The sequence below is a fragment of the Physella acuta genome, unplaced genomic scaffold (genome assembly GCF_028476545.2).
Source record: "Physella acuta isolate Inbredline_101_S28 unplaced genomic scaffold, ASM2847654v3 ptg001452l, whole genome shotgun sequence".
In the NCBI taxonomy this organism is placed as follows: domain Eukaryota; kingdom Metazoa; phylum Mollusca; class Gastropoda; family Physidae; genus Physella; species Physella acuta.
The window spans coordinates 42,154-68,773 of record NW_026732967.1 but is presented as its reverse complement, the minus strand read 5'-3'; the positions used below and the strand labels follow the sequence as shown (position 1 = coordinate 68,773).

Here is a 26,620-nt window from a genome sequence, read left to right as displayed (position 1 = left end):
TAGTTTGATATTCTCTCAAGTAATTTTTATGGGATGCACGTAAAGTAGTAAACTCTAGATTCAAGCTAAATCTAGTTTCGAGCTAGATCTAGACTTGATCTAAATCCAGTGATGCTGGACCATTTTGTTGTAGCACTACATCTTGTTGTAGCCCCGCTCCCATCATTTTGTTGTGGCCCCAACATTTTGCATTAGCCCCCCCCCCCACCCCCCCCCCCCCCCCCGTAAACCATTTTGCTGTAAAGACCGACAGAAGATAGATGGTTTGATCACACAACGTTTCAGTGAATTAACAAACACGTGTCATACTTTGTGTCCATTATTTGTTTCAGACCAGTTGTTACTTGCCAGAGGTCAGCCCTAGACCACGTGACTGCCAGAGGTCAGTCCTAGACCACGTGACTGCCAGAGACTAGACCACGTGACTGCCAGAGACTAGACCACGTGACTGCCAGAGGTCAGCCCTAGACCACGTGACCGCCAGAGGTCAGCCCTAGACCACGTGACCACCAGTGTTGAGATGAAGAAATCTAAGCACATCAACATTGAACAGATCACGCTAGACAAGATCAACGCCACGTGGGACGACAACATCAAACGGCGTCACGATCTGAAGAACGTGCGATTTGATTGGACGTTTTTGCACGTGACATACAGTACGTTACGTTACTCCACACAATTTTCGCATTCTTTACACTTGTTTACAGACAAACATACGTTCCACCACCCCCCCCCCCCCCCGCTCTTAATGTACCACCTGTCTAACAAGTCAAATAACACACGTGTTTTAGGTTAATCTCAATAGTTCGCTGTTTTCTGTAATAGCCTAGATTTATAGGTGACCGGACTAAGGTTCAGAGTTTCTTTCAGACATTTTTCTCCGGGGTGGGGGGATAAAGGGGGGGGCACTGGTTGAAGTATATATTTTCTATATAAATTCTTTATCATTCGGGGGAGTGGACATGCCCTTCCCCCCACCTCACCTCGAACAGCTGCATGAAAGAAACTCTGTTGACGATAGAAAACAGTAGCAGGTTACTCTTCTCGTCCTTGAACTTGTCAGCTAGTATTTTTCGATCCAAATGTGAATATTTTTATTCAATTGGAAAAAAAATATAGAAAAGTTACTTTACAATTGTGATTTTCTTAAAGCAGCTTACAGTTTTTTTTATTATTAATTCGAAATTCCAAAACTTAGTTAAAATATTAATATAATAATAATAATAGCCGAGGTCTATCGGTGATTAAATGGATACTGTTTTTAGTAAAAAAAATGTTGCATTTCGGTTACTTTTGATATTTTGAACTCTTGAAACGAGGCCTAGAAAAAAAAAGCCACCATGGTTTTTGTTATCAATGGGGATCATGTTCACAACATTTAAACATCTCTCTCACTGGTCAGTGAGATTTCAAATCGTGAGAGAGAGAGAGAGAGAGAGCGAGACTTACAACCCCTATATATAATACAGTGCCGTTCATAGTTTATTGGTACTGTCATCACCCCATTACATTTCCCAAGGAACATAATTTTGGTCAATTTATATATATACACACACACATACACAAACATGTACACATATCTGTAGCCCCCGTCAAGTACATCAAACAAAGCGCCCCACAGCTGCCGACCTCCAATGTCCTGTACACGGCCTACATCAGCAACAAATGTCCTGAGATGAAGCACTTCTGTGTGAGGACCAAGAGGACCACCATATCCACGTGTGTGCTCACGTACGGGGACTACCTCTCGTACAACAACGAGATCTCGGCGCCCAATGAACCGCCTGGTGGTGACATCATATCGGCTGCTTTCAAGACAGAGAAAACACAGCAGCAAGGTCAGTCCCCACCCCTAAATCTGTAATGTCCCCACCCCCACATATATCATGTCCCCACCCCACCATCTGTAATGTCCCCACCCCTACATCTGCAATGTCCCCACCCCACCATCTGCAATGTCCCCACCCCTACACCTGTAATGTCCCCACCCCTACACCTGTAATGTCCCCACCCCTACATCTGTAATGTCCCCACCCCTACATATGTGATGTCCTCACCCCTACATATGTAATATCCCCCCTACACATATAATGTCCCCACCCCTACATCTGTAATGTCCCCACCCCACCATCTGCAATGTTCCCACCCCTACACCTGTAATGTCCCCACCCCTACATATGTGATGTCCTCACCCCTACATATGTAATGTCCCCACCCCCACTCCTGTAATGTCCCCACCCCCACATATATAATGTCCTCACCCCTACATATGTAATAATCTCCCTACACATGTAATGTCCCCACCCCTACATCTGTAATGTCCCCACCCTTACATCTGTGATGTCCCCACCCACAGGTAACAAGGTAATCAGCGAGCAGGAAATGACCTGGGCTATTGACACCACCGTCGCCATCCCGCCCTACAACTGGAGCAAGGTGGACATGACCATATTAGAGGAGAGCTTTAACGGCCGTTTTGAAACGACTGCCACTTTTGAGGGGATGGTAGGTCGTGACAACTGTCGCCGTCATGACTGGCACATGACTGATGCGAATGACTGACACTGGCACTCATGACTGCAAAATATAACGAACACCACTGACTCAAATAGATGACACCATCACCACCGACACACCCGATTTACAGCTACCACTGACAGCTACCACTGACAGCCACCACTGACAGCCACCACTGACAGCTACCACTGACAGCTACCACTGACAGCTACCACTGACAGCTACCACTGACAGCTACCACTGACAGCTACCACTGACAGCTACCACTGACAGCTACCACTGACAGCTACCACTGACAGCCACCACTGACAGCCACCACTGACAGCCACCACTGACAGCCACCACTGACAGCTACCACTGACAGCTACCACTGACAGCTACCACTGACAGCTACCACTGACAGCCACCACTGACAGCTACCACTGACAGCCACCACTGACAGCTACCACTGACAGCATGACACGAATTGCTGACCACCGCGGCGAACACGTGTGACTAGCGCTACGCCTGGCAGCTTCAAGAGACACTGACACTTTTAGCTGACACTACGACTGACAACTGACGGACAAGCTGACTGCCAGCACTGACTAGCCTTGCTCACGTGCAGGTGCAAGCCTGGGTGAAGAAGACCAAAGACAGAAAGAGATACCACTTCACCAGCAAGGGCATGATCGAGGAGCGACCCCTGCTGCCCGTGGAGGACGGCGGTGAGACCCCCGTCGAGTTCTCCGTGGAGGAGCTGCTGACCCCCGATCTTGGGTTCACCCTGGTCAAGAAGAAGCCGACGTTCCTGATCAAGGGCGAGTGTAAGTGTCGTTACGGCGTGGAGCAGGAGGTCGTCGTGACGGAGTTCGACTCGCCGTTCCTCATGTCTGGAAAGTGTGACGTGGAGATCACCCGCTTCTGACGTCAGACAAGCGGATATGGCGTCACACGGGGATAAAACGTCATAAGTGATAGTATGGCGATCGGCAGACGCAGCTGCTTGACGTCCAACAGAGTTGCCCCGAACACCGGGTGCGTTACTGTGACGTCAACGTTGTGACGTCAGACACATTAAGGACTATTGATCATTTTATGATTCGCAATTTAGGTGATATTAATAATGGTTTGTTACTGTGTATTATTTTATTGTGTACCATGTTTTTGATGGATATAAATAGTTAGTTCAATAATTATTTAATAACTAATTAGTTCAGTAATTAAAAAACGTCATCAGTTAACCAAAAAATAAATGTGTACACACCAAACAAATTTGGTCTGACCTTTGTGAACTTACGAATAATTAAAGTTGTTCTCCGTTAAATTATCTAGAAAAAAATTCATAAAAAACGTTTTAATAACAAGCTTTTATGTAATGATGCACTAAAAAGTAGAAAATAAATTATAGACTACTATTTAAATAACTATAAAGAAAAGCGTGGGTCACTTTAGTATCTATTGGATACCTTTACTAATGTTAAGGAAGACACCCACGCTTTTCTTTATAGTTATTTAAATAGTAGTCTATAATTTATTCTCTACTTTTTAGTGCATCATTACATAAAAGCTTGTTATTAAAACGTTTTTTATGAATTTTTTTTTCAGTACTTTACATGTTTTATTTACAATAGAGTTACATGACTAAAAACCATTGCGCGCCTACTGAACATCACGTTCAGTAGGCGCGCAATGGTTTTTGAACGCAGCCATTACGTGATGGCGCAGCTATTGAAGGTGATGACGCGTGTGGTGTGGTTGGCTAGACATGCCTACTAATTCGGTCCAAATTTTTATTAATTCATAAAAAATTAATTAGGCATCCAATTAAGTCAAATTTAGTTTCAGATTGCATTGTCTTCATGTCTTGACCCACGTGCCAACTGTGAATCGTGTCGGTCAAGTAGAACTGTCCGAATTTTCACTCCTGCGTTTCCGTCTAGACAGACAGACAGACAGAGGAAGTGAGTTAAATAAAAGCTTGTAAAAACACGATGTTTTTTACAGACTTTTTCTTTTATCCGAATTGAGTGCGACTTACTTGCTTGTGGTGTTGATGTGGAACTAAACTTGCTTGTGGTGTTGATGTGGAACTAAACTTGCTTGTGGTGTAGATGTGCACCTAAACATTTTTTTTATAAAACTGTGTGTACGTGTAATAGGAAGGGGGGCGTGGTTTCGAGGTAGAACGCTTGACTGCTGAGCCAGAAGTCTCGTAGTTCGGGTCTTGGATTCCCAGGAGTCAGCCTACTAAGTTTTAATGGTTATGGAGAGAAAAGCTGGTTGAGCAAGGTGCCAACCATCACGTCATATGCCCCATTCAACTCTACTTCATCTGCACTATATGTCGCCAGGACCGAAAGGGGAACCTCAGAGAAGTGCATTTCAGAAGTCAACACAACAATATCAACATTACTGTGTAATTAGAACCGTGATAAGGGGAGATGCTAAAAATAATCTCAAGCGATTGTTTGATTAGCCTCTTCACAACCGTGAACTGTCACGGACCATTGGTTTCCACGGACATTGGTTAACCATCGCGAACTACAGATCGGGTTTAAAGCAAATATTTTTTAGTCGCATGTGGTCTCGATTTCATTCAGTTTTAACGTCCAATGACAAAAAGGAGAAAATAAAACAAATATAAAAAAAGCTTTGGGATATGCAAATAAAGCTTACTTTAATAAAAACATTGACCGCACGTTTAAAAAAAAATCTCTTAACTTTTACTTCATTCAAAACATTGTTATGGTTAGTGGGCTATTTCATAGTTGAAACCAGGCCTAACACAATTTAAAACACAGTTCAAATGTAATAATCCTATATAATTTTCAAATACAACAGAGAAACAGTGAACATTGACGCAAAACACTGACTACATGCTACCCTAAGTTGACGATACCACACACTGCTTACACACTAGAGTTCACACACTTGTCAGGGGAGGTGACTCTCACCCCCAAATTCTCCGTGCCTACACGCTTTCGCTATGAACATCTAGGCCACGTCACACCTCCCCCCTAAAAAAAAGAGGTTTCTTATTTTTCCTTAAATTAAACAGCATTTCTAAGGTCTATCCTGCACAACTACTTAACATGTACAGTAAAAATTTTAACAAAATATTTATCTGACCTTTTACATGCTTTAAATCTCCCTATAAATAAATGATGGCGAGTAAAAAATTATATATCTACAGTAAAATGTTGGACGTACGCATGAATTAACTACTTATAGCTTTATACGTCTAGTCTATAAGTCAACAAGGTTTTTAAAAAAACATTTGTCATCAATAAAGCATTTGAATTGAATTACAATACAGCAGAACAATGTTACTTCCCTTTCGTTTTCTGAAGTGAGATATGTTGAAATAAATCTAGTCAATGATGGCAATGCAAACTAGAAGCTATTCATATAATACAAGTTCGTACACCACTCTAATTTTGGTACAGTCTTTGGCTCTGGATGTCGATCTGGATCTCGCTCTGGCTTTGGCTCTGGCTCTCGCTCTGGCTCTGGGTTTTGGCTCTGGCTTTGGCTCTGGCTTTGGCTCTGGCTCTGGTTTTGGCTCTGGTTTTGGCTCCGGCTCTGGCTTTGGCTCTGGCTCTGGTTTCGGCTCTGGCTCTGGTTTTGGCTCTGGCTCTGGTTGTGGCTCTGGCTCTGGTTTTGGCTCTGGCACGGGCTCTGGCACGGGCTCTGGCACGGGCTCTGGCACGGGCTCTGGCTCTGACTTTGGCTCTGGCACTGGCTCTGGCACTGGCTCTGGCACTGGCTCTGGCACTGGCTCTGGCACTGGCTCTGGCACTGACGTTGGCTCTGGCTCTTCTGCTCAGCTCTGGCTCTGGAGTCCAAACATTTTTGTTTCGATCCTGCTATCTTGACATCACAGTCTTTAACTATAATTAAAGTCTCATTAGTATCTTTAAAAAGACTATGAACTTGATACTGGATTAAAGTTACCTTCTGCTCAGCTGCCCTTGACCTAGTTCTCCACTCTGTTGACTTGTTGCCTAGATTGCGTGTCTGGTTGACTAGGTCTTCTGTAAGTGGGACAGTAGCTAGAGCTTTCATGTTGGTGACGACGCAATGATTTGCTTCTGATGTGCTCAAGGACTGAGATGCTAATATTGTAGCTCTAAAATTTGATAACTTACTTGCTATGCTAATGTAGTCCACTTTGTAGCTAGCAAGTTCTCTCAACTTCTCTCCTAGCTTTATCACTGTATTTTGAATGTCATTATTTATGGCCATGATGTCTGCAGCACTGTTCACAAGTTTTGTGGCTGTTGATACGAAGTCTTTTCACGTCGGCGATGACTGCTGTCGTTAATACAAGATGTTTTCTAGTCGGCTGTAACGCTGCCGTTAATACTAGATAGTTTCTAGTCGGCTGTAACGATGCCGTTAATACTAGAAATTTTCCCGTCGGTTGTGACACTGGCGTTGATACTAGAAATTTTCCAGTCGGTTGTGACGCTGCCGTTGATACTAGACACTTCCCAGTCGGCTGTAACGATGCCGTTAATACTAGATGTTTTCTAGTCGGCTGTAACGCTGCCGTTAATACTAGAAAGTTTCTAGTCGGTTGTGACGCTGCTGTTGACACTCGATATTTTCATGTCGGCTCTAACGCTGCTGTTGATACTGGATATTTTCCTTTTTGTCTAGGGGTAAAACTTCTCAAAAATCTTGTTGTTTCAAATCCCGGACGAGCCCCCACTTGTTATGCTTAAATCCAGGACGAGCCCTCACTTGTTATGGTTAGTGGGCTATTTCATAGTTGAAACCAGGCCTAACACAATTTAAAACACAGTTCAAATGTAATAATCCTATATAATTTTCAAATACAACAGAGAAACAGTGAACATTGACGCAAAACACTGACTACATGCTACCCTAAGTTGACGATACCACACACTGCTTACACACTAGAGTTCACACACTTGTCAGGGGAGGTGACTCTCACCCCCAAATTCTCCGTGCCTACACGCTTTCGCTATGAACATCTAGGCCACGTCACAACATTATTATTATAGTATTTTTTAAAATCTTTGATTAACGCGAACTAGGCTAATTTATAAGAAGTAAAAAAAAAACTAAAAATGCATTAAATTAAATAAGTTATAATAACATTGGTCAGTCAAGAAATGTTTAATAAACATTTTACAGGTGATCTCTTTTACTATGGTAGCTGCAAGGATTTACAGTGTTGAACGGTTTGTTATGTTTTAGTGCATTGACCAGCCTATTAGTAGAGACTTTATATACACATTTCACACCATAAATTCATGCGGGTCAAACCCTCGCACGTTTGAGCACATATAGTGAACTCATGCGACAAGAATAGTTGGAATTAAAAGCAAGTTTAAACTGAAACTAGATCAGCTTCTAGAGGTAAGTGAAGTCACATTGAGCTTTCTCTAGAACCATTAAAATTTGATTGGCAACAACTTTAACATTCTAAATCATTTTTGAATTGATACAAGTTTGTTAGAAATCTTTTGACTAGATCTACATCTAGATCTAACTGATCTAGATCTAGATCTAGAGTAAAATAGGAAATCTCTAGATTCTAGTTAGATTTCTACAAGTTGAACTAAACGCCAACAATTTGATATTCGACAGTTACCAACATTTTGATATTTGACAGATCTACCAACATTTTGATAATCGACAGTTACCAACATTTTGATATTTGACAGTTACCAACATTTTGACAACTGTTTTGACACCAAGATGCTGTAAGTTACTTGATGAAATGACAAACGTCGACAAGACGCTTGAATTATTTTGTTTAGCTAGTTTAGTCACCATGGCTAGTTTAGTCACCATGGCTAGTTTAGTCACCATGGCTAGTTTAGTCACCATGGCTAGTTTAGTCACCATGGCTAGTTTAGTCACCATGGCTAGTTTAGTCACCATGGTAAGTTAGTCACCTTGGCTAGTTTAGTCACCATGGCTAGTTTAGTCACCATGGCTAGTTTAGTCACCATGGCTAGTTTAGTCACCATGGCTAGTTTAGTCACCATGGCTAGTTTAGTCACCATGGCTAGTTTAGTCACCTATGCTAGTTTAGCCACCTTTGCTAGTTTAGTCACCCTAGCCCTTGTCAAGTCCTAGCAGAGGCGTAGCGAGGGGGGGGGCAGGGGGTACATATGTCCCCGGGCGCCGACCTTAGGGGGCGCCAAAATGGGTTGTAAAAACAAATTAAAATGTCATTTTAGCTGCATTTTTGCAATATGAGGGGGGGTGTGAAAATCGAAAGTTTGGGGAGGGGGAGGTGCAAATCGAAAATCTGAAGGGGGGGGGGTGCAAATCGAAAATTTGCTCCCGAGGGGGGCGCCAAATTGAAAGTTTGTACCCTGGCGCCGGGAAGGGTCGCTACGCCTCTGAGTCCTAGTCACGTGCCAAACGCTTAAACACTGACGTGTATTGCAGAAATATGACTGACATGACACCCCGACACTGACATGACACCCTGACACGACATGACACCCCGACATGACACGACACCAGGACAATGACATGTCGACGCTGACATGCTACTACAAACCTGAAATTACACTCCAACACGAGTAAGTGACCTTGGCCGTGGTGTGCTGACTGGATAAGTGACCTTGGCCCTGGTGTGTTGACTGGATAAGTGACCTTGGCCCTGGTGTGTTGACTGGATAAGTGACCTTGGCCCTGGTGTGTAGACTGGATAAGTGACCTTGGTCCTGGTGTGTAGACTGGATAAGTGACCTTGACCCTGGTGTGTTGACTGGATAAGTGACCTTGACCCTGGTGTGTTCCAGGATGCCTACAAGCAAACACCGCCGCAATGTTGTGGACATCACCAAGCTGGTCCGGCACCATTTTACCGAGTTCCTTGACCACGAGCAGAGGCGGCACGCGGACCTCAAGAAACCTGTCATCTTGTGGAACCTGATGAGGGTCAAATACAGTACGTGCTTGCTGTGTGTGGGTGTGGCGGTCATCTAGATGTGTGGGGCTGTCATCTAGGTGTATGGGGCTGTCATCTAGGTGTGTGGGGCTGTCATCTAGGTGTGTGGGGCTGTCATCTAGGTGTGTGGGGCTGTCATCTAGGTGTGTGGGGCAGGTGGATGTGTGGCTGTCATCTATGTGTGTGGGGATGTCATCTAGGTGTGTGTGGCTGTCGTCTACGTGTGGGTGTCACTTAGGTGTGAAGATCACTTTGTGAATGTGACACGCTAATACATTTTGTATTATCAACTATAAGTCCATGCACTGTTAAGTTAGCTTATCTTTGCCCAATTATGTGGTCGCCTACAGGTCATGCCCTAGTCACCTTTAGGTCACGCTGTTGTCACCTTTAGGTCACGCTGATGTCACCTTTAGGTCACGATGTTGTCACCTTAAGGTCACGCTGTTGTGTCACCTTTAGGTCACGCTGCTGTCACCTTTAGGTCACGCTGTTGTGTCACCTTTAGGTCCATGTGTTGTCACCCTTAGGTCCCACCAAGTACACCCGACGCGACACCCCCAAGATGCCCAACACGAATGTGTTGTTTACCGCGACCTTTGACAACATGACCACCTCAGCCCAGACCTACAAGCTCCGCACCAAGAGGATGACCACATCGACGTCAGAGATCAACCTCGGCAAGATCTTCACCTACAGCGGCAACGTCGAACTGGACATCAAGGCGCCGGACTCAGTGGTCAAGGCAAATGGGGGGCTCAAGGCTGAAGTCAGGACAGAGAAAAGTAAATATGTCCAGTAGTTGTAGAGGGGGGGGGGGGGGGCTCAAGGCTGAAGTCAGGACAGAGAAAAGTAAATATGTCCAGTAGTTGTAGAGGGGGGGGGGGGGGGGCTCAAGGCTGAAGTCAGGACAGAGAAAAGTAAATATGTCCAGTAGTTGTAGAGGGGGGGGGGGGCTCAAGGCTGAAGTCAGGACAGAGAAAAGTAAATATGTCCAGTAGTTGTAGAGGGGGGGGGGGCTCAAGGCTGAAGTCAGGACAGAGAAAAGTAAATATGTCCAGTAGTTGTAGAGGGGGGGGGGCTCAAGGCTGAAGTCAGGACAGAGAAAAGTAAATATGTCAAAAAGTTGTAGAGGGGGGGGGGGCTCAAGGCTGAAGTCAGGACAGAGAAAAGTAAATATGTCCAGTAGTTGTAGGGGGGGGGGGGGCTCAAGGCTGAAGTCAGGACAGAGAAAAGTAAATATGTCCAGTAGTTGTAGAGGGAGGATGGGGGGGGGGGGGGAATCTCAAGGCTGATGTATTATACGACCTATCACAAACGTGTTGTCTGACAGATTTGTTGTCTGACAGATGTGCTATATGACAAATGTGTTGTCTACAGACGTGTCGTATGTTAGACGTGTCGTATGTTAGACGTGTTGTCTGACAGACGTGTCGTATGACAGACGTGTCGTATGACAGACGTGTCGTATGACAGACGTGTCGTATGACAGGCGTGTCGTATGACAGATGAGTTGTCTGACGTGTCGTATGACAGACGTGTCGTCTGACAGACGTGTCGTCTGACAGACGTATCGTATGACAGACGTGTCGTATGACAGACGTGTCGTATGACAGGCACCAAGGCTATCACCGAGCACGAGCTGATCTGGCGACTGGACACCAGACTGGAGGTCGAGCCGGGCCACTCCATCAGGGTCGAGATGGTCGTCCAGGAGGACATGTACGACGGGGACTTTGAGATGCTCACCACCTTCGATGGCGTGGTAAGTCTTGGTCACTAGCTGGTCAGTAGCTGGGCTGTGGTCAGTAACTGGTCAGTGGGTTGTAGCTAGGCTGTGGTCAGTAGCTGGTCACTAGCTGGGCTGTGGGTGGTAGCTGGGCTGTGGTCAATAGCTGGTCACTAGCTGGTCAGTAGCTGGTCATTGGGTGATGGCTGGTCAGTGTGTAGTGGCTAGTTTGTTTGTTTTGTTTTGATATATCACGTAGTCATTAGATCTGCTTCATATTAAACGTGTTTTGGTCACGCTGCGTTAAAATCCTGCATGATGTCACTTCCGGTCAGGTGATTGTCACGTATTACGACAAGAAAAACAATGAGGTCATCGACTCTTTCCAGGACGTGGTCAGCTCCATATTCACGCCGGACAAAGGATTCCTCATGGACAGCCGGAACCGGCCGACCTTCCTGGTCAAGGGCAGGTGCAAGTGTCGCTACGGCGTGGAGCAGTTCGTCCGGGTCAGGGAGAGCAACGTGCCCAGAAGGGAATTTGATCAGCTGGTCTTTAGCTAGGTCACGTGGTACTCTGGGTATCACGTGTGGGTCTCGCTGTTCACCGAATGTTTCTTTTGATCACGGTTAGATTTTTGTAGTTTCCAATGTGTATTTTGATTAGAAAAAATAAATAAAAAGATTTTTGTAGATTTGTGTTTTATGTCAATCTCTCGCTTGTGCTTGACGTCATGAAACTTTCGTTTAACTCTAGTCTCGTCCTTCTCGCGTCAAAGTAAGGACAGAACCAGAAAAACACCTGAACACGTACACATTAAAACCAGAGTTTCTTCCAGGCATCTCAACCCCCCCCCCCCTCCCCCGAACGAAATGGAATTTACATAGAAAACATAATTTTACCAGTGTCCGCCCCCCCCCCATCTCGGAGAATAAAGTCCGCAAGAAACACTGAAACACCTGAACACATAGACAGTGAAACACTGGGGAGGTGTGGGTGAGCACATAATGTAACTCAATCTAAGCAGACTGTGAACCGGCATGATCATGAAGCAGTTAACAATGAACCAGTTCAAATAAAAAATGGAACTGGTTTATGGGCATCAACAAAGCTAGCCCTTCCCGGGGACAAACTTTCAAATTGCACCCCCCCCCCTTCAAACTTTCGATTTGCACCCCCCCCCCCTCAAGTTTTTCTCTCTATATATTTTGCTATTTTTTGCCTTGGTGTCACCCCCCTAAATGGTGTCACCCGGTGCGCTCCGCACCCCCCGCTACGCCCCTGGATATCACACATCAACAAAGCTAGCCAGTACTTGATATCAAACATCAACGAAGCTGGCTGAAGTTTAAGAAGCAGTTAATACCATATCAATTCTTTGTAAGCTTTACTAACAAAAAGTTTAGGTTTACCTGATACCGTGTCGACATAGCTTTGTTTTTATCTGCTATTGTAGAGGCGAGACCTGTCTAGCCTAGTTTTATCTGCCCGTGCTTAGCGTCTGTCGCGAAAGCTTGTCAACAACATTCGTGAACTGTAGCTCACCTGACTGATTTGACCAATCGCTACTAGGTTTACATAATCAATTGCTCTTATATAAACAAACGGACTGTAGGACATCAGAAAGAGCTTGTACAACAGTAAAAAGCATATATATAACAGCACACATTGCACGTTGTAACACACCATCACTTACCTTTACACAGCACACAATAGCATTAGCAAATCAGAGCACATTTGTTTCAGCCTTTCACATGAGCAGACACGGCATCTTCTCACACCAGCAAACATACATTTAACAAAGATAAAAACAAAGGGGACGGTGAAAACAAAGCACACACGTTGTTAAATTTCACGCCTCAATAGATCAAATATTTTGCACAACTTTTCAAATAAAAGCTGGCACATTTTAGCACCATTTACGAACGACTAAAATAAAATAGCGTTAGAACGAATGCAAGGTACAGTCATACACAAATGCACAAGTTAGAGAACTTCATTAGAGAAAGCTTAATTTTTTACGATTGGTAAAACAAATATTTTACATTAAATCTTTTTACACTAAATCTTGATAATTAATTAATTATGTTTATTTATCTCCGAAATAATTTTCCCAGTGATCAAGGTTTGACTAGATTAATTTATCTAGAAATTAAATCTAGATTTCTAAATGCAATTTCTAGTTCTAGGACCTATCTAGGTCTAAGGGACGAGATGAACTCTGACGACGTAGAATCTAAATCTACATTTAAAAAAATAGATCTAGATCTATGTCTAATCGTACCACCGGAAAGATAAAACAGATTTAGGGTTAAGATACAGATCTAGAATCTAGTACCTATTGCTAATATCGAAATATTGTGAAGTTGGGAATAGGGTTATAGCCAAGTCTAGGGTAAGGCTAAAGCCAAGGCTAGGATCAGGCTATATATATATATATATATATATATATATATATATATATATATATATATATATATATATATATATATATATATATATATATATATATATATATATATATTGGTGAGTCCATTCACTCATACATATTGGTGAGTCCATTCACTCATACATGTTGGTGAGTCCATTCACTCATACATGTTGGTGAGTCCATTCACTCATACATGTTGGTGAGTCCATTCACTCATACATGTTGGTGAGTCCATTCACTCATACATGTTGGTGAGTCCATTCACTCATACATGTTGGTGAGTCCATTCACTCATACATGTTGGTTTTAATTTATGCAACCCACGCCATTGTGAAATCTAGATCTTTGCACACCTTGAATGCAGGTCTATTGAAATAACACACATTGAATGCACATTTGTAAAAGGTATCGGCAAACACACGTCTTTAACTATCATCCAGGGCCCAAAAAGTACACACGCCTCTAAATGATTCCCCCCCCCCCCCCCGCCCCAGCGCCCACCAAGTACACACGCCTCTAAATGTCTCCCCCCCCCCCTCGCCCCAAGGCCCACCAAGTACACCAAGTACACACGCCTCTAAATGTCTCCCCCCCCCCCTCGCCCCAGGGGCCACCAGGTACACACGCCTCTAAATGTCTCCCCCCCCCCTCGCCCCAGGGCCCACCAAGTACACCAAGAAGAAGATGGAGCCCAATGAAGATGTCAACATCCTGTTTCTCTGCCAACTTTGAGAACACCTCGATGAAGGCCAAGAAGTTCATGCTCAAGACGGAGCGAGAGTCTCTCTCCATCAATGAGATCGCAATGACCAAGACCTACGCGTACTCGGGCGACATTGAGCTCAACATCGAGGTCCCTGAGGAGTTGGCCAAGGTCAACGCTACCTTTAACTCGGAGCTAAAAACAGAAAAAGGTTAAAACCTTTAACATCGAGGCGTATTTTTTGGGAGGAAGTTGCCTTTTAAACTGTAAACAAAAAAATGTACTTAGATTTGGTAGATGTAAGAAAAAAATGAGATTCTAAATGTAGGCCCATAATAAACTAAACCCCTGGTTGATTTGACTCGTGATTCCTGATTAAGGCGACCCCTGATTAGGGGGCGAGTTTGGGCCGGTAGAGGTCATTCTTGCTAAACCCAAAAGTCCGGAGTTCGAACCCCTGGGAAGATGAGGTTTGATAGCTGGAGACAGCAACCCAATGGGGACAGCAAACCATCTGGGAGAGACAACTCATTAAAATCAGACAACTACTGCCCGGTAGATTTTTTTGGGTAGATTTCCTGATTGAGGGTCCCCTAATTTAATATACCACTGATTGAGGTGACCTTTGATTGAGGTGACCCCTAATTAAGGTGACCCCTAATTGAGGTGACTCCTGATTGAGTTGACGCCTGATTGAGGCGACCCCTGATTGAGATGACCCCTGATTGAGATGACCCCTGATTAACAATGTCCCTGTGTGTGGGCAGACAAGAGGATCATGTACGAGGAGAGGTTGATGTGGGGCGTGGACACCAACATCGTGGTCCAGCCCGGCTTCACTGTCCGTGCTGAGCTGGCCGTCAAGGAGGCCAGCTTTAATGGGGAGTTTGAGATGAGCGTCACGTTTGATGGGGAGGTAAGTGTATAATAGTAGTGTATAATTTTTTTTTTACTTTTTAGTGCATTATTACATAAAAGCTTGTTATTAAAACGTTTTATAAGAAAAAAAAATTAATGAATCTTTTTCATGTTATTTACCCAATTACGGATTATTAGTCTGCCCCGTATATCGCTATAGCAACACTATCACAACAGAAAACCTCAATAACAAGTGCACAGTGTGGCCTATCTGTTTAGTTAGTACTAGGCATGCTGCCCAGCTTCGCTTAGGCTTTCGAAAACATTGAGAATTTGAATGCTTATATAATTCGCCCGAGGGTCGGTCTACGACCTCAAGTGTTATGAAGAGGTTCCTCCGTGGATATTTTTTTTCGATTTATAGCTCATATAAGGCACCGGTCAGTCGAGGTCAGTTTTGACCCCCTCATCGTAGACTTTTCGGCCAACCGGCCCCCGTGTTCTGTCGCCCCAAGGCAAGATCCTGCCAAATTTGAAGCGCCTGCGGCGCCGGGAAGTGCCTTATCGGACACCCGACAATCTAGATCTAGATCTAGAATCCTAATTGAATTTTTTTTTTTAAGTTTAGTCCGGATGATAGTGTACTATAAACCACGCAGGTGGTGCGGGTTCGAGACCCACCAAGTCAACTTGGTTAATGTATTTTTTTTTTACTTTGCTCGGACTAAACTTAAAAAAAAAAATTCAATTAGGATTCTAGATCTAGATCTGGTTTATAGTACACTATCATCTCCGCTATTTAGGCACCTTACAAAATGCAGAGAATGAAAGACGTATTTTAAAATCTTAACTTACGCGAATATGCCTATTCTTTCAAATTAATTTTTTTTATCTCAAATTAGCCAGTTCCAAACAAAAATTTTGTATAAATAAATGTTATGAGTTTAGGCCGGAAAAATTGTATTGTATACATTTCATAGTGTACGTAGATCTAGAATCTAAATCTAAATCAAATTTGAATGAAATAGTTCATTTCTTTTTTTAATGACGTCATTAGTAAGCAATAGTGTCGTCACCGTTTTATGCGTTCTTTTACACAGCTATTAATGCTTTTCCGGTTGCATAAATAATACTGTTTCTCTACATTCGAATACGCCTTTAATTTTTATTTTTCTTCTTTAAGTAAAATTGTGGTTATACATTTAAAACATCTAACATATTATTTTCAACAAAAGTCCGTAAAAAGTTCTCGATATATCGCTGCCGATTCTGACGTGATGTCCGGCGAAAATTTTTTGCGGACAGAGAAAGAGAGAGAGAAGAGCGCACATGGCCTTTTATAAATTAGGATAGGCATTGTAGGCTTCATAAATGATGGTTATTAGACCTAATATATCATTTAATTATTTAATTAAAATGTATTAGCCTAATAAAGTAATAATTGAATAGTAGATCTATAATAATCTATATGTTAATTGTTAGTTATAATAACTATGTAAATTGTTATAATTCTTAGTTTAGCGTCGTAAATTCGGCCAAAACTAGTAATGTGGGAGAGAGTGAACTAATGAATATGTCATTAAATATAAGTATATTTTCGTATATTTTGATAAAATATTATAGATAATTGAATAATAGATCACCATTTATGATTAAATTTATATGTCTGTTTTCTTTGTATTATTTACATACTTTCGGCATCTCCATTTTTTAAAAGGGTCATTTTTCCCTCATTTTGAAAAAACGCGTTGCGATTTGAACTATAAAATAAATTTAGGCTTCAAAACCGCTGTTTTGACACACCGCGCTGATGACGTCACGCCTTACCAAAACGCTTAGAAAGCGCGTATTTCATTGGCCGATGCCGGATGTAGTCAAATCCCGGAGACTGGTATAAGCAATTAACCCAACAAGCAGAGGCGTAGAGACCCTTCCCGGCGCCTGGGGACTAACTTTTCGATTTGCACCCCCCTCAAACTTTCAATTTGCACCCCCCTAAGTCTTTCAATTTATTTTTCCAACCCATTTTGGCGCCCCTTAAGGTCGGCGCCCGGGGACATATGTCCCTCCCCCCCCGCCCCCCACCCCCTCGCTACGCTACTGACAAGTCATAATGTAAAAAATTACGCTTCACTCTGCCTTATCTAAGATCTCTAACCATAATTTTGACAACAGTAAATGTTTGTCATAATTTATATATATATACGGAGAGACAAAATGTATTATCCACCAGCTTCCCTAGTAAAACATCATCTAAAACAATGAACCAATCCACCCCTTAAGTGCGTGTTGTCATTGTGGTCCATCGCAAGTCTCCACCTGCCAGACACATTTTGGTTATCCTTAGTTGTCAAATTGTCAATATCAAGTACCCAAGTGAGTGATATGGGGTTGTCCATAAATGATGTCACATATGATTTGCTACGGGAGTGAGTAAAGATTTGTGACGTCAACTCAAGCGGCTCCGCAATTTATGACGTGTCGGTCTCATGAAAGGAGGTGAACGGGGAAAATACCTAGGTGGTTGACAGAGAACCTCTATAATGCTTTGTTCAATCAAAATAACGATAAAAAAGCATTAATATACGTATACCCTGCTCATCAAAAATGTTGCAAGCCTGCTAGTTTAAGACATTTTGCAAAACGGCCTCAACACATTATCCTAGTCAAAAAGGCTTGCTACCAAATGCCTGCCGACGAATAAGCCGCGTCTAATGCGGGGAGTTAGGAATACGGCCATTAGCATGGACCGCGTTACAGCACCAGTAGGCTATCGCGCTTTGTAAGATGATACTTAAATTCAATTTTGCTAAACAGCGCGAAAATTTAGTAATGTTCCGTCGTTTGAGGAAATTTATTTTCTTGGACTTAAATTGAAATATCATGTTGACTGTCTGGCTCTTAATTTCCAAATATCACTTTTAATGTATCAAGATTCAGAACTATAATTTACTTTAATATAAGTGTCATCGTTTATTGTGCTTTTTATAAAGTGCAGAGCAGCTTCAAAATCGGACGGCCATCCTGTTTTCACCAAGCTTCTTTTGGAGCTTAATATGGGTAGTCTAGTTCTATACGGTGAGAGCTTAATACATTTTTAAAGGGCCGAAAGTCTCAAGACAGCAGAAATAACCACGTACGTTTAAATGGACGAGTGATAGATGTGTTAGGGGCTGTTTAATGAACACCAACTTATGTAATCAAATTAAAAGTCGCATACGCGTCAAAACGGCAGTGCTTGTTTTTATTTTTTCTATAAAATTAGCCTAACGGTCGGCGGTACCGGTATATGACATCACGCGCGAGCGTTAACTCGGGTGACGATGTGCTAAGTGGGGGAATGAAAAGGTGGGGTTCAAGAAATGCGACCCAGCATGCTTTTTACATTTCTTGACCCTTCTTAATAGTTCTATCGTCCCCACTGAGAAAATGGATCACCAATGAATGACGCGTCATACTTCTACAGCTGGTCTTTCTCCCACAACCATCCCCTGTTTTCACTAAAAAAAAACCTGACCTGTCTCCAAAATCATATCGCTGAGTTCTACTCAACCTCTCCCCACCACAAATCACAATTTCTATCTGAAACAATATGTTCATATGTTTGTTCTGTAATAATGCACGATGTCATTACTATCTTAAGAGCGACGTCATTTATGAGCGATCTAATATTGATTTGCAAATAAAGTGTTCAAAAGTTCGACCTCCCAACAATTGTTGTGGTCTTGGATGCACACTATTAAGTCTGATAAGGTTTATTAGTCATTCATGTCAACTATATTTTTTAAAAAAAGAAAAATTACTATACAGGGCGTCATCCATAAATGATGTCACGCTTTTTTTGACGATCTTTACCTCCCCCCTCCGTCACACGTCGTCACAAAAAGCCAGACCCCCCCCCTAAAATGACGTCACACCATAGCCTACAACCCCCCCCCTCAAAATTGCAGTTGAATTGTTTTTAAACAGCTATGTTTTTCCAAAATCTTGTCTGAACTCTGTCAAAACTGTTTTAATACATTATAATAACAATTGATTAATTGTTATTACAATGTATTAAAACAGTTTTTTAAAACGCAAAATAACGTCTAAAATTAGTTTTCTAACATTACTTTTTTAAAATGCAAAAGTGTGACGTCGCACCATCTGAACCCCTCCCCCTCATCACACAACGTCACAAAATTACGGACCCCCCTCCCCCCTACGAGTGTGACGTCATTTATGGACGACCCCCGGCATATATTAAAACAAAACAAAACAGTCATATTAAACCACAAAATCAACACAAAAGACATGCGAATAGACAATTTATTGTTTTTAAAACATGGCCGCTGCTTGTATTTACTCATTGTTGTCTCGAACGGGGTAGTTTAAAGTTTATTCCAGGATATTTATGACTGGTTTGGTCTTGGATTGTGATTTGTTATTCAATTATCTGTTATATTATGTAAAATATGACATAAATATGGCCAAATGAATGAAATATTCATTAGTTACCTTCATCGCACATTACTAGCTACGTTGGAATTTACGACGCTAAACTAAGATTTTACCCTGTAGGCCTACTGTTCAACTGTTCAACATTTGACATTTTCACTCACTCTCTTCACTTTGTGAGATTGTGAATCATTCATTATGACAGTGGTTGTGCAAAGAGATAAGGCCTGAACCGAATAAGTCAGTTTTATATCTAATTCTGTAATTCTCAACGTTTTTTGGAGGTACCCAACTTCACCAGTTTCATATGTGCCATAGACCAAACTCTTCTTAATACTCAATAATTGAGTGTTAAATTAGTATTATAAAAAGAGTTCGGTCAATGCCCTTTGCACACATGAAACTGGTGGAGTTTGGTACAGGTGATAGTTCTATTGTCTGCACAACTTACTTTATCTGATTGCGAATCATATGAATGATCGATCTTTTGTATCTACTAATCTGGTAATTGGCACAAGGTCAAGGCATGTAACTAAATATAGAAAATTTATTGTTACTATTTATATCAGGTATAGCCTTACTCCTTTACCAAAGAGCACTTAGTAAACTTTCATCTAACTGTTTAATATAAACTGTTTGAACCTATACTTTTAATATGAAAATTGATTGTTTTAACTAGTTAATTTTTTCCAGGTTCATTGTCTGTGATATACATTGAATTTATTGCTTTAACATTGTATTCCTTAGGTAAAACTGTATACACCCCATGGAAGTATAAAGTATCAAACGGACTGTGCACCAAACACTGGATATTATCTCATTCCACTCCATGATAAAGGGGATTATATTTTAAAGGCTGAGCCACCAAAGGGTTGGGGATTTGGTAAGTAGTATTTATTATATTAAATTTTACAGTCATAATAATAGCTAACACAATTTTTAAATTAAGTTGATAAAGATATTGATTTTTATTAGACTATTCATAATGCATTCTAATTTTAAAACTCTGTAGAACCTGCAAGTGTTGAGCTCAAAGTTGATGGAGAAAATGATCCTTGCAGCAAAGGGGAAGACATCAATTTTAAGTTTACTGGATTTTCCATCATGGGCATTGTAAGTTTATGAACACTACTGCAGTGATTAAATCATACTTTATTTTTCACAATGGGTTTTACATGAGACTATAATTGGTAAATAACTCATGTTTCTCTATATTTTGTGTTGTTTTATTTTTCTCTCTACTTGGCTAGGTTGCCAGTTTGGGACAAACATCAGGACCAGCTGATGTGAAACTAGATCTGATATCTTCTTTAAAGCCTGATGTCTTACAGTCCACTCTCACAGATGGGAAAGGAAGGTTTGTGGTTTTGTGAAGGCATTTTAGTAGTTTAGACATAGGGATCATTGCACCTGAAAAGAATATTTTGCCAGTTATGTTTTAGTTGATAAAATATAAGTGATAAATAAACCCTTGGTTACAGTGGCACAAAAGTTAATGTAGAATTAACAATTTATTTTTAGCTTTGTCTTCTCCAATGTGATGCCAGGAGACTACAAAATTCTAGCTTCTCATTCATCATGGCAGTTCAGCAAGGTGAGTCCAGACATTTTTATTTTATACATTTTTATTTGGAACATTTCTCATTAGTAGGTTGTGAAATTATTTAGTATAAAGAATCGTGTTTACTCTTTACCAGAGGATATTATTTTAGGTTGCGTTTACTTGTTATGGTTAGGGTAGCAATACTAGCAAAGTAATAGCCTAGGATGTATCCACACTGTTAATAAGTATGTAATATTAAAATTTTCTAAACTTGTATTTGTGTTAGTTTTACTATTCCAATGAAAACTTCCTTGTTTCCCAAAAATTATTTGTTGCTGTGTTACAGGGTGAAGTCACTGTACATGTGAAAAATGACAATGCTAATGTTGGTACAGGACTGACCATTGGAGGCTATGATGTCAGGGTATGTTCTGATACTGTGTTCTCTGTTAGATCTCCCTACTAATTGGTCACTTTTGCTATATTAAATAAGTTAAACTACAGTCAAGGCTTTATGACTTAGCCAACAAGGTACTTTTTACTTCATGGAGATGTAATCTCATGTCCAGATTCATCATAGTATTTGGTTTGTTTATATATATATAGATATTGAAATAAAATGATCTTGAGTAGTTATATTCTGTTAACTATTTTGGAGATTGTTTTGTCTTTTACTTTAAGTAAAAAAAACTATTATGTGGATATAGTTCTGAAAATACCTTTACAAAATAATGTTAAGAAATGCAACCTAGATGCAGAACTCAAATATGTACTGTCCTGCTGTATTATAGAATTTATATTTTACTATGTTGCTGGGTAATTGATATTATAGCTGTTCATAAACTTTATAAACCTTGTTTAGAAAAAGTTACTGTTTTACTGTGGCTAAAAAAAATTAGATGTTTATTTAGTAAAAATGAATTTGATTTCTTTTCATTCAAGGGTGAAGTTACAGGAGATGGCCAGCCCATGAAGTCTGTCAACTTTGTTTTATTTTCTCAAAATAATCAGCCTACAGTAAGTAGAGAATTCATCTCTGACTTGCACATTAGAATAACTTTGTTCATTGAACATTTGAAGTAATAGCCCCTGAATCAGATTTAGAACATTGGATTTTGTTTTCGATCTGCAAACATTTATTAAAACAAGAATACATGTCATTCTGAAAAAACATTTCCTAATCAATGCATGATGGCTAGTTATGAAATTTTTTTTTTTTTCTTTTCAGGAGAAACAAATAATTTAAATTTTTAAAAATGTTTTCAGAATGTAGTTCAGTGTGAGAAAGGATCACCCAAAGGTTTTCTGACAAAAGAATCAAAGTTAACTCCACTTTGTTATGTGACATCTAAAGATGATGGGAGTTTTGTGTTTCCTGTGGTACCTTCTGGTTCTTATTTCATAGTAAGTTTTTTTTTTACCTGTGTATCTTTTAAATCTATGTTTATTCAAATACATAATGAGTCTTTAAAAAGTTTGTTTGTGTGATACTTTTAGTGGCCTGATGAGTATGATACATTAATTTCTGATTGTTTTGTGCAGAAAGACACAGCTTGTGTGTACCAGAAACTGGTAACACAACATTAGAAATCACTAATAAAATAGAGGCTTGTTATACATAACAGGAATAAAGAACTTAAATACCGCCAAAAATAACACAGAAACACAGTCAGTTCTATCAGAATATGACAAAGAAGAATAGTAGTACGATATAACAAACTTTTTGATATTCTTTCTACCCAATCATTCCCATTCACTCCTTCACTACACCAATTGTTAAATAGTTTTAATAAATATCTTTCAGATTCCATTTTACAAAGGAGAGCACATCACATTTGATGTTGAGCCAGAGAAGCTAGAGTTTGAAGTTAGCCATGGCTCAGTTATACTGAAGGTAATCTATATATGTTGTAGTGATGTTCTATTTAAGCTTATCCCTCTAGTCCAACTGTTGTGAACACCCTGATACTCCTGTAAGGGTAATCAAAGCACAGTGCAGCATACAAGGACAAAGCCACTAATGTGTTATGAAACAACTGGACTGTTACAACAATAATAATAAAAATGTAATAGCTATTTACACACACACATAAACTGTCTATTCTAAATGAGTAACAGAATACGAAGAGGCTAAAGTATACACTAACTTAGTAGCATGGAATTACTGGCCTTATACATAGAGCCACACTGTCAAACCCTCTTATATATCTGTACAAAAACAAGTACAAATTGTGCTACAACAGACAGCTCACAGTATGAGGAGTGAATACCAATGAATGGGACAGTTTACTAAGTACAAAGAACCACCACACATTCATCCCCTTTACTCCTTTACTACATGGAGTGCACTGTTCTTATGTAGCATCTAGTTATGCAATACATGATTTTTCTTTCATATAATCCAGGAAAAGTTTGAAATTGCTGGCTTCTCTGTTAGTGGGAAAGTGCTTGATAAAGAAAATGTAAGTTTGATTTGTTGAATACTGACATTTTATATATGTGTAAAATAAATATAAAAAACAACAAAGAGCAAAAATAGGGCTCATAACATGAAATAAAATCACTAACAGCAGTTATGCCTTTGTTGTTTTTGAGTTTTACTTTTTACTAATATGAGTGAATGATTTTTATTCATGAGTAGGGTTTATCAAAGCTCGATCGCTATTAATCAGAATATGGTTTGTTATTAAAAAATAGGTATTGCTTAAACAACTTTCATCTATCAAAATAAACATTTATCTTTATTAGGGAGTGGGGATTCCTAAAGCTACGATCATCATAAATGGCAAAGACCAAACCACAAGTGGATCAGATGGCTCATTTAGTCTGGAGAACATGAAGACTGGGGCCTATAGGCTGACTGCTAGGGTTGATAATGTTGCTTTTGAGGAGATGTCTGTGGAGATCACACCCAAGACCCCACAGCTACCAAATTTAATTGCTTCAGGGTATATACATTTTGTGTGTTTCTTTTGGTCAGTGGCTTAAACTTGTTGTCTATTGGGAGTAGGTAGAGTCCACCTTTTTTGTGATGCAGTCAACGAAGGGACTTAGTGATGTAACGGACACCAATCTATCAGCCAGATAGATGGCGAACGCTCCCGGATTCGTTTAACTGATTACACACAGATGGCAACAAGCCTAAATAAAAGAAAATTGACTCACTAGTTCGCTAGGACTCGTAATTGATGTCTAGGGGAAACACTAGAGAAACTAATGATGCCAACAAAACCTTTAATCTGCATATAACTTGTAATGAGTGTACAAAGTCGTGGCAGAACACTAGATTTAAACAAGAATAAAATGGATATACAGAATGATCAAAACCCAACTTACAATAGAGTCCTTGCAAACACGTGATCTAAATCACGTGATACCTACGCCCGCCGCCACAGTGGTGTACATCAGACGTAAACACAATCAGCTGTTCGCCAGCGCTGGACGTGTTCACCAGCGCTGGACGTGTTCACCGTATGTAAAGAATCGCGCCGCGGAAAAGGAAAAATACGTTAAAAAACTTGAACTCTTAGGAATTGAAGATCCTTATACAGTTATTGACAGTTTCGTGGATAAAATAGATCTAAATATGTGGCCGAAATTTCTAAATAAAAATACTGTTAGTAATACCGTTTGCGTTTAGAGTTTAAGTAGACGAAGCTGATCAAATGCAGTAATATATTATAGGTTATCTACTGTAGCAAACGTGAGACCACTTAACTCCTACAAAACCCACACTACAACGGCTAATATAATCCATGGGTAATAACCATTCTGGGAGCATGTTATACAATTTAAGACCCTTATAATCCAGCAGGGAAGTGATCAGACACATTAATACTGATGTGCAACCCTCATGATTTCTAGCCGCCACCTGTATCTAGCCCACAATAAAACCAAAGAGGAGTCTGCCCTGCCCTCCCCTGAAAATGTCTCACCTCCGTGATACCCAGCCCCACAGAGATAGTATTTCTGATATAATTTTGACCCTCAGGGCCCAGCAGGGAGAACAAAGGGGAAAATCCCACTGCTCTCCCCTCAACATTTCTCACCTCGGTGTCATGTTATGTCATTTATAGCACACATGGCTTATCAGGGGAAAGCATTAAGGCATTAAGAATCTTAACTCTGGACAGCTACACACTAGTATACTAGCTACACACTAGGTGCCTACTGTATAATACTAGACTGTAGGCCCTATGTACACCTGCAATTGTATCAATTGTAGACTGGGTCCATTGTTATTATTCTAAACCACCTCGCTTATGTTTCTAGCTTGATTTGTTTCTTTTATAAACAGTGGATTTTTTAAAAAAATGAGCCTAATCATTAACCAAATAATAATAATGTGGTTATTTGTTGTTGGCTGGTATGATCTAGATTGTACTTCTAGGCTACAAAAACTTAGTAGACCAATTACTAGATATGAATTTGAATTTAATTAAACTCAGTCCAGTATCAGATACATATTGCTGTAAAAAGACAACAAAGTAGGTAGGCCTTAGTAATTTATTAGTAATTTATTAAAGCCTTCTACTACAATAATATCAACTACATGCTTGCATAAAGTTTTTACAATTTAATTTAAGTAGCAGATTCTAGATCTAAGTCTAGTCATACAATCTATTTCAATTTCAGAAAATATCGTTTGCTAAAAAAATGATTAGATTATAGAGCGAGATTTTAGATCTTAGAGACAATTAAAATAAATGCTTTATTAGGCCTATTATGACTACTTTTGATTTTATTATGGGTGTATTTTGAATCGAATGTAGATCTAAATTTTGTAATTAAATTTAAGTAAAGAAGTAGATTCTATGTCTACCCAGCGGAGCCAGTCATCCTAAATCCAGAATCTAGATCTGTGGTCCGAATTTTGTTTACGCCATGTTTAGAGCTAGATTCTAGATCTAGATATTAAAACACTATTATTAGGCCTACTATTAGATCTTATTATTCTTATTATTACTTTTGACTTTGTCTTTTACTATTAGTATTTGTGAAGGTCGAACATATACAATCACTTTTCCAGCTCTAACCCACTGATCCTAACCCTCACTGCTATCCAGCACCTTGCCCTGGGGACTGTGACCACGGACATCCCTGTGGACGACATAGTCATCACCATCAAGTAAGTTCTCCTAGTTTTTCTAGTCTTCACTCTTATCACAATCCAAGTGACTGTTGGACCTATGAGTGTAATGAACCTATCAACAGGTCCTCTGTGGATGATATCCCAACTGTCCTGGGTCCACTCAAGCCAAACACAACAGCAACATCAGCAGCCAAAGCTTCAGCTGCCAGTGCTGATAAGGAAAACAAGAAGCAGCCGACAACAATAGTCTATAACTTCTCACACTGGGCCAGGTATGTCATGTAATGTTCCACCACAGTTTGTAGACAGGTATGTCATTAAATGTTAAACCACAGTCTTTAGGCATTTAAATTTTCTTTCCATAAAGCTTTCAAATAAGTGAGTTGTT

The 26,620-nt window shown here is 40.5% G+C and overlaps 3 protein-coding genes across 5 annotated transcripts in view; all 3 read left to right on the top strand.

The window, feature by feature from the left end:
* Positions 1–338: 338 nt before the first annotated feature.
* Positions 339–3,783, top strand: LOC131927994 (uncharacterized). The gene is made up of 4 exons (XM_059283879.1): positions 339–656; positions 1,587–1,838; positions 2,357–2,505; positions 3,125–3,783. Exons 1-4 carry the CDS (start codon positions 521–523, stop codon positions 3,422–3,424), a joined length of 837 nt encoding a protein of 278 aa, XP_059139862.1. The 5' UTR covers positions 339–520; the 3' UTR covers positions 3,425–3,783.
* Positions 3,784–7,831: 4,048 nt separating this feature from the next.
* Positions 7,832–11,835, top strand: LOC131927996 (uncharacterized). 2 transcript variants are annotated; one of them, XM_059283882.1, is made up of 5 exons: positions 7,832–7,887; positions 9,291–9,439; positions 9,970–10,224; positions 11,056–11,204; positions 11,504–11,835. In XM_059283882.1, the coding sequence occupies exons 2-5, from the start codon at positions 9,292–9,294 to the stop codon at positions 11,729–11,731; spliced, it is 780 nt and encodes a 259-aa protein (XP_059139865.1). In that variant the 5' UTR covers positions 7,832–7,887; position 9,291; the 3' UTR covers positions 11,732–11,835. The 2 variants fall into 2 exon arrangements, with proteins under 2 accessions (XP_059139865.1, XP_059139866.1); XM_059283883.1 differs by lacking the exon at positions 7,832–7,887 and having other exon boundaries at positions 9,261–9,439.
* A 1,284-nt stretch (positions 11,836–13,119) lies between these two features.
* LOC131927990 (BOS complex subunit NOMO1) overlaps positions 13,120–26,620 on the top strand; it is a 40,181-nt gene continuing 26,680 nt past the window's right edge. For both annotated transcript variants that reach the window (XM_059283874.1, XM_059283873.1), the window contains exons 1-15: positions 13,120–13,195; positions 14,258–14,513; positions 15,070–15,218; positions 20,345–20,480; positions 20,610–20,710; positions 20,848–20,954; positions 21,119–21,191; positions 21,487–21,564; positions 22,083–22,157; positions 22,407–22,544; positions 22,945–23,034; positions 23,546–23,602; positions 23,889–24,088; positions 26,170–26,268; positions 26,355–26,504. In XM_059283874.1, coding sequence (XP_059139857.1) covers positions 14,294–14,513; positions 15,070–15,218; positions 20,345–20,480; positions 20,610–20,710; positions 20,848–20,954; positions 21,119–21,191; positions 21,487–21,564; positions 22,083–22,157; positions 22,407–22,544; positions 22,945–23,034; positions 23,546–23,602; positions 23,889–24,088; positions 26,170–26,268; positions 26,355–26,504 — 1,673 coding nt within the window. In that variant the 5' untranslated portion in view covers positions 13,120–13,195; positions 14,258–14,293. The remainder of the gene's footprint in view (positions 13,196–14,257; positions 14,514–15,069; positions 15,219–20,344; positions 20,481–20,609; positions 20,711–20,847; positions 20,955–21,118; positions 21,192–21,486; positions 21,565–22,082; positions 22,158–22,406; positions 22,545–22,944; positions 23,035–23,545; positions 23,603–23,888; positions 24,089–26,169; positions 26,269–26,354; positions 26,505–26,620) is intronic.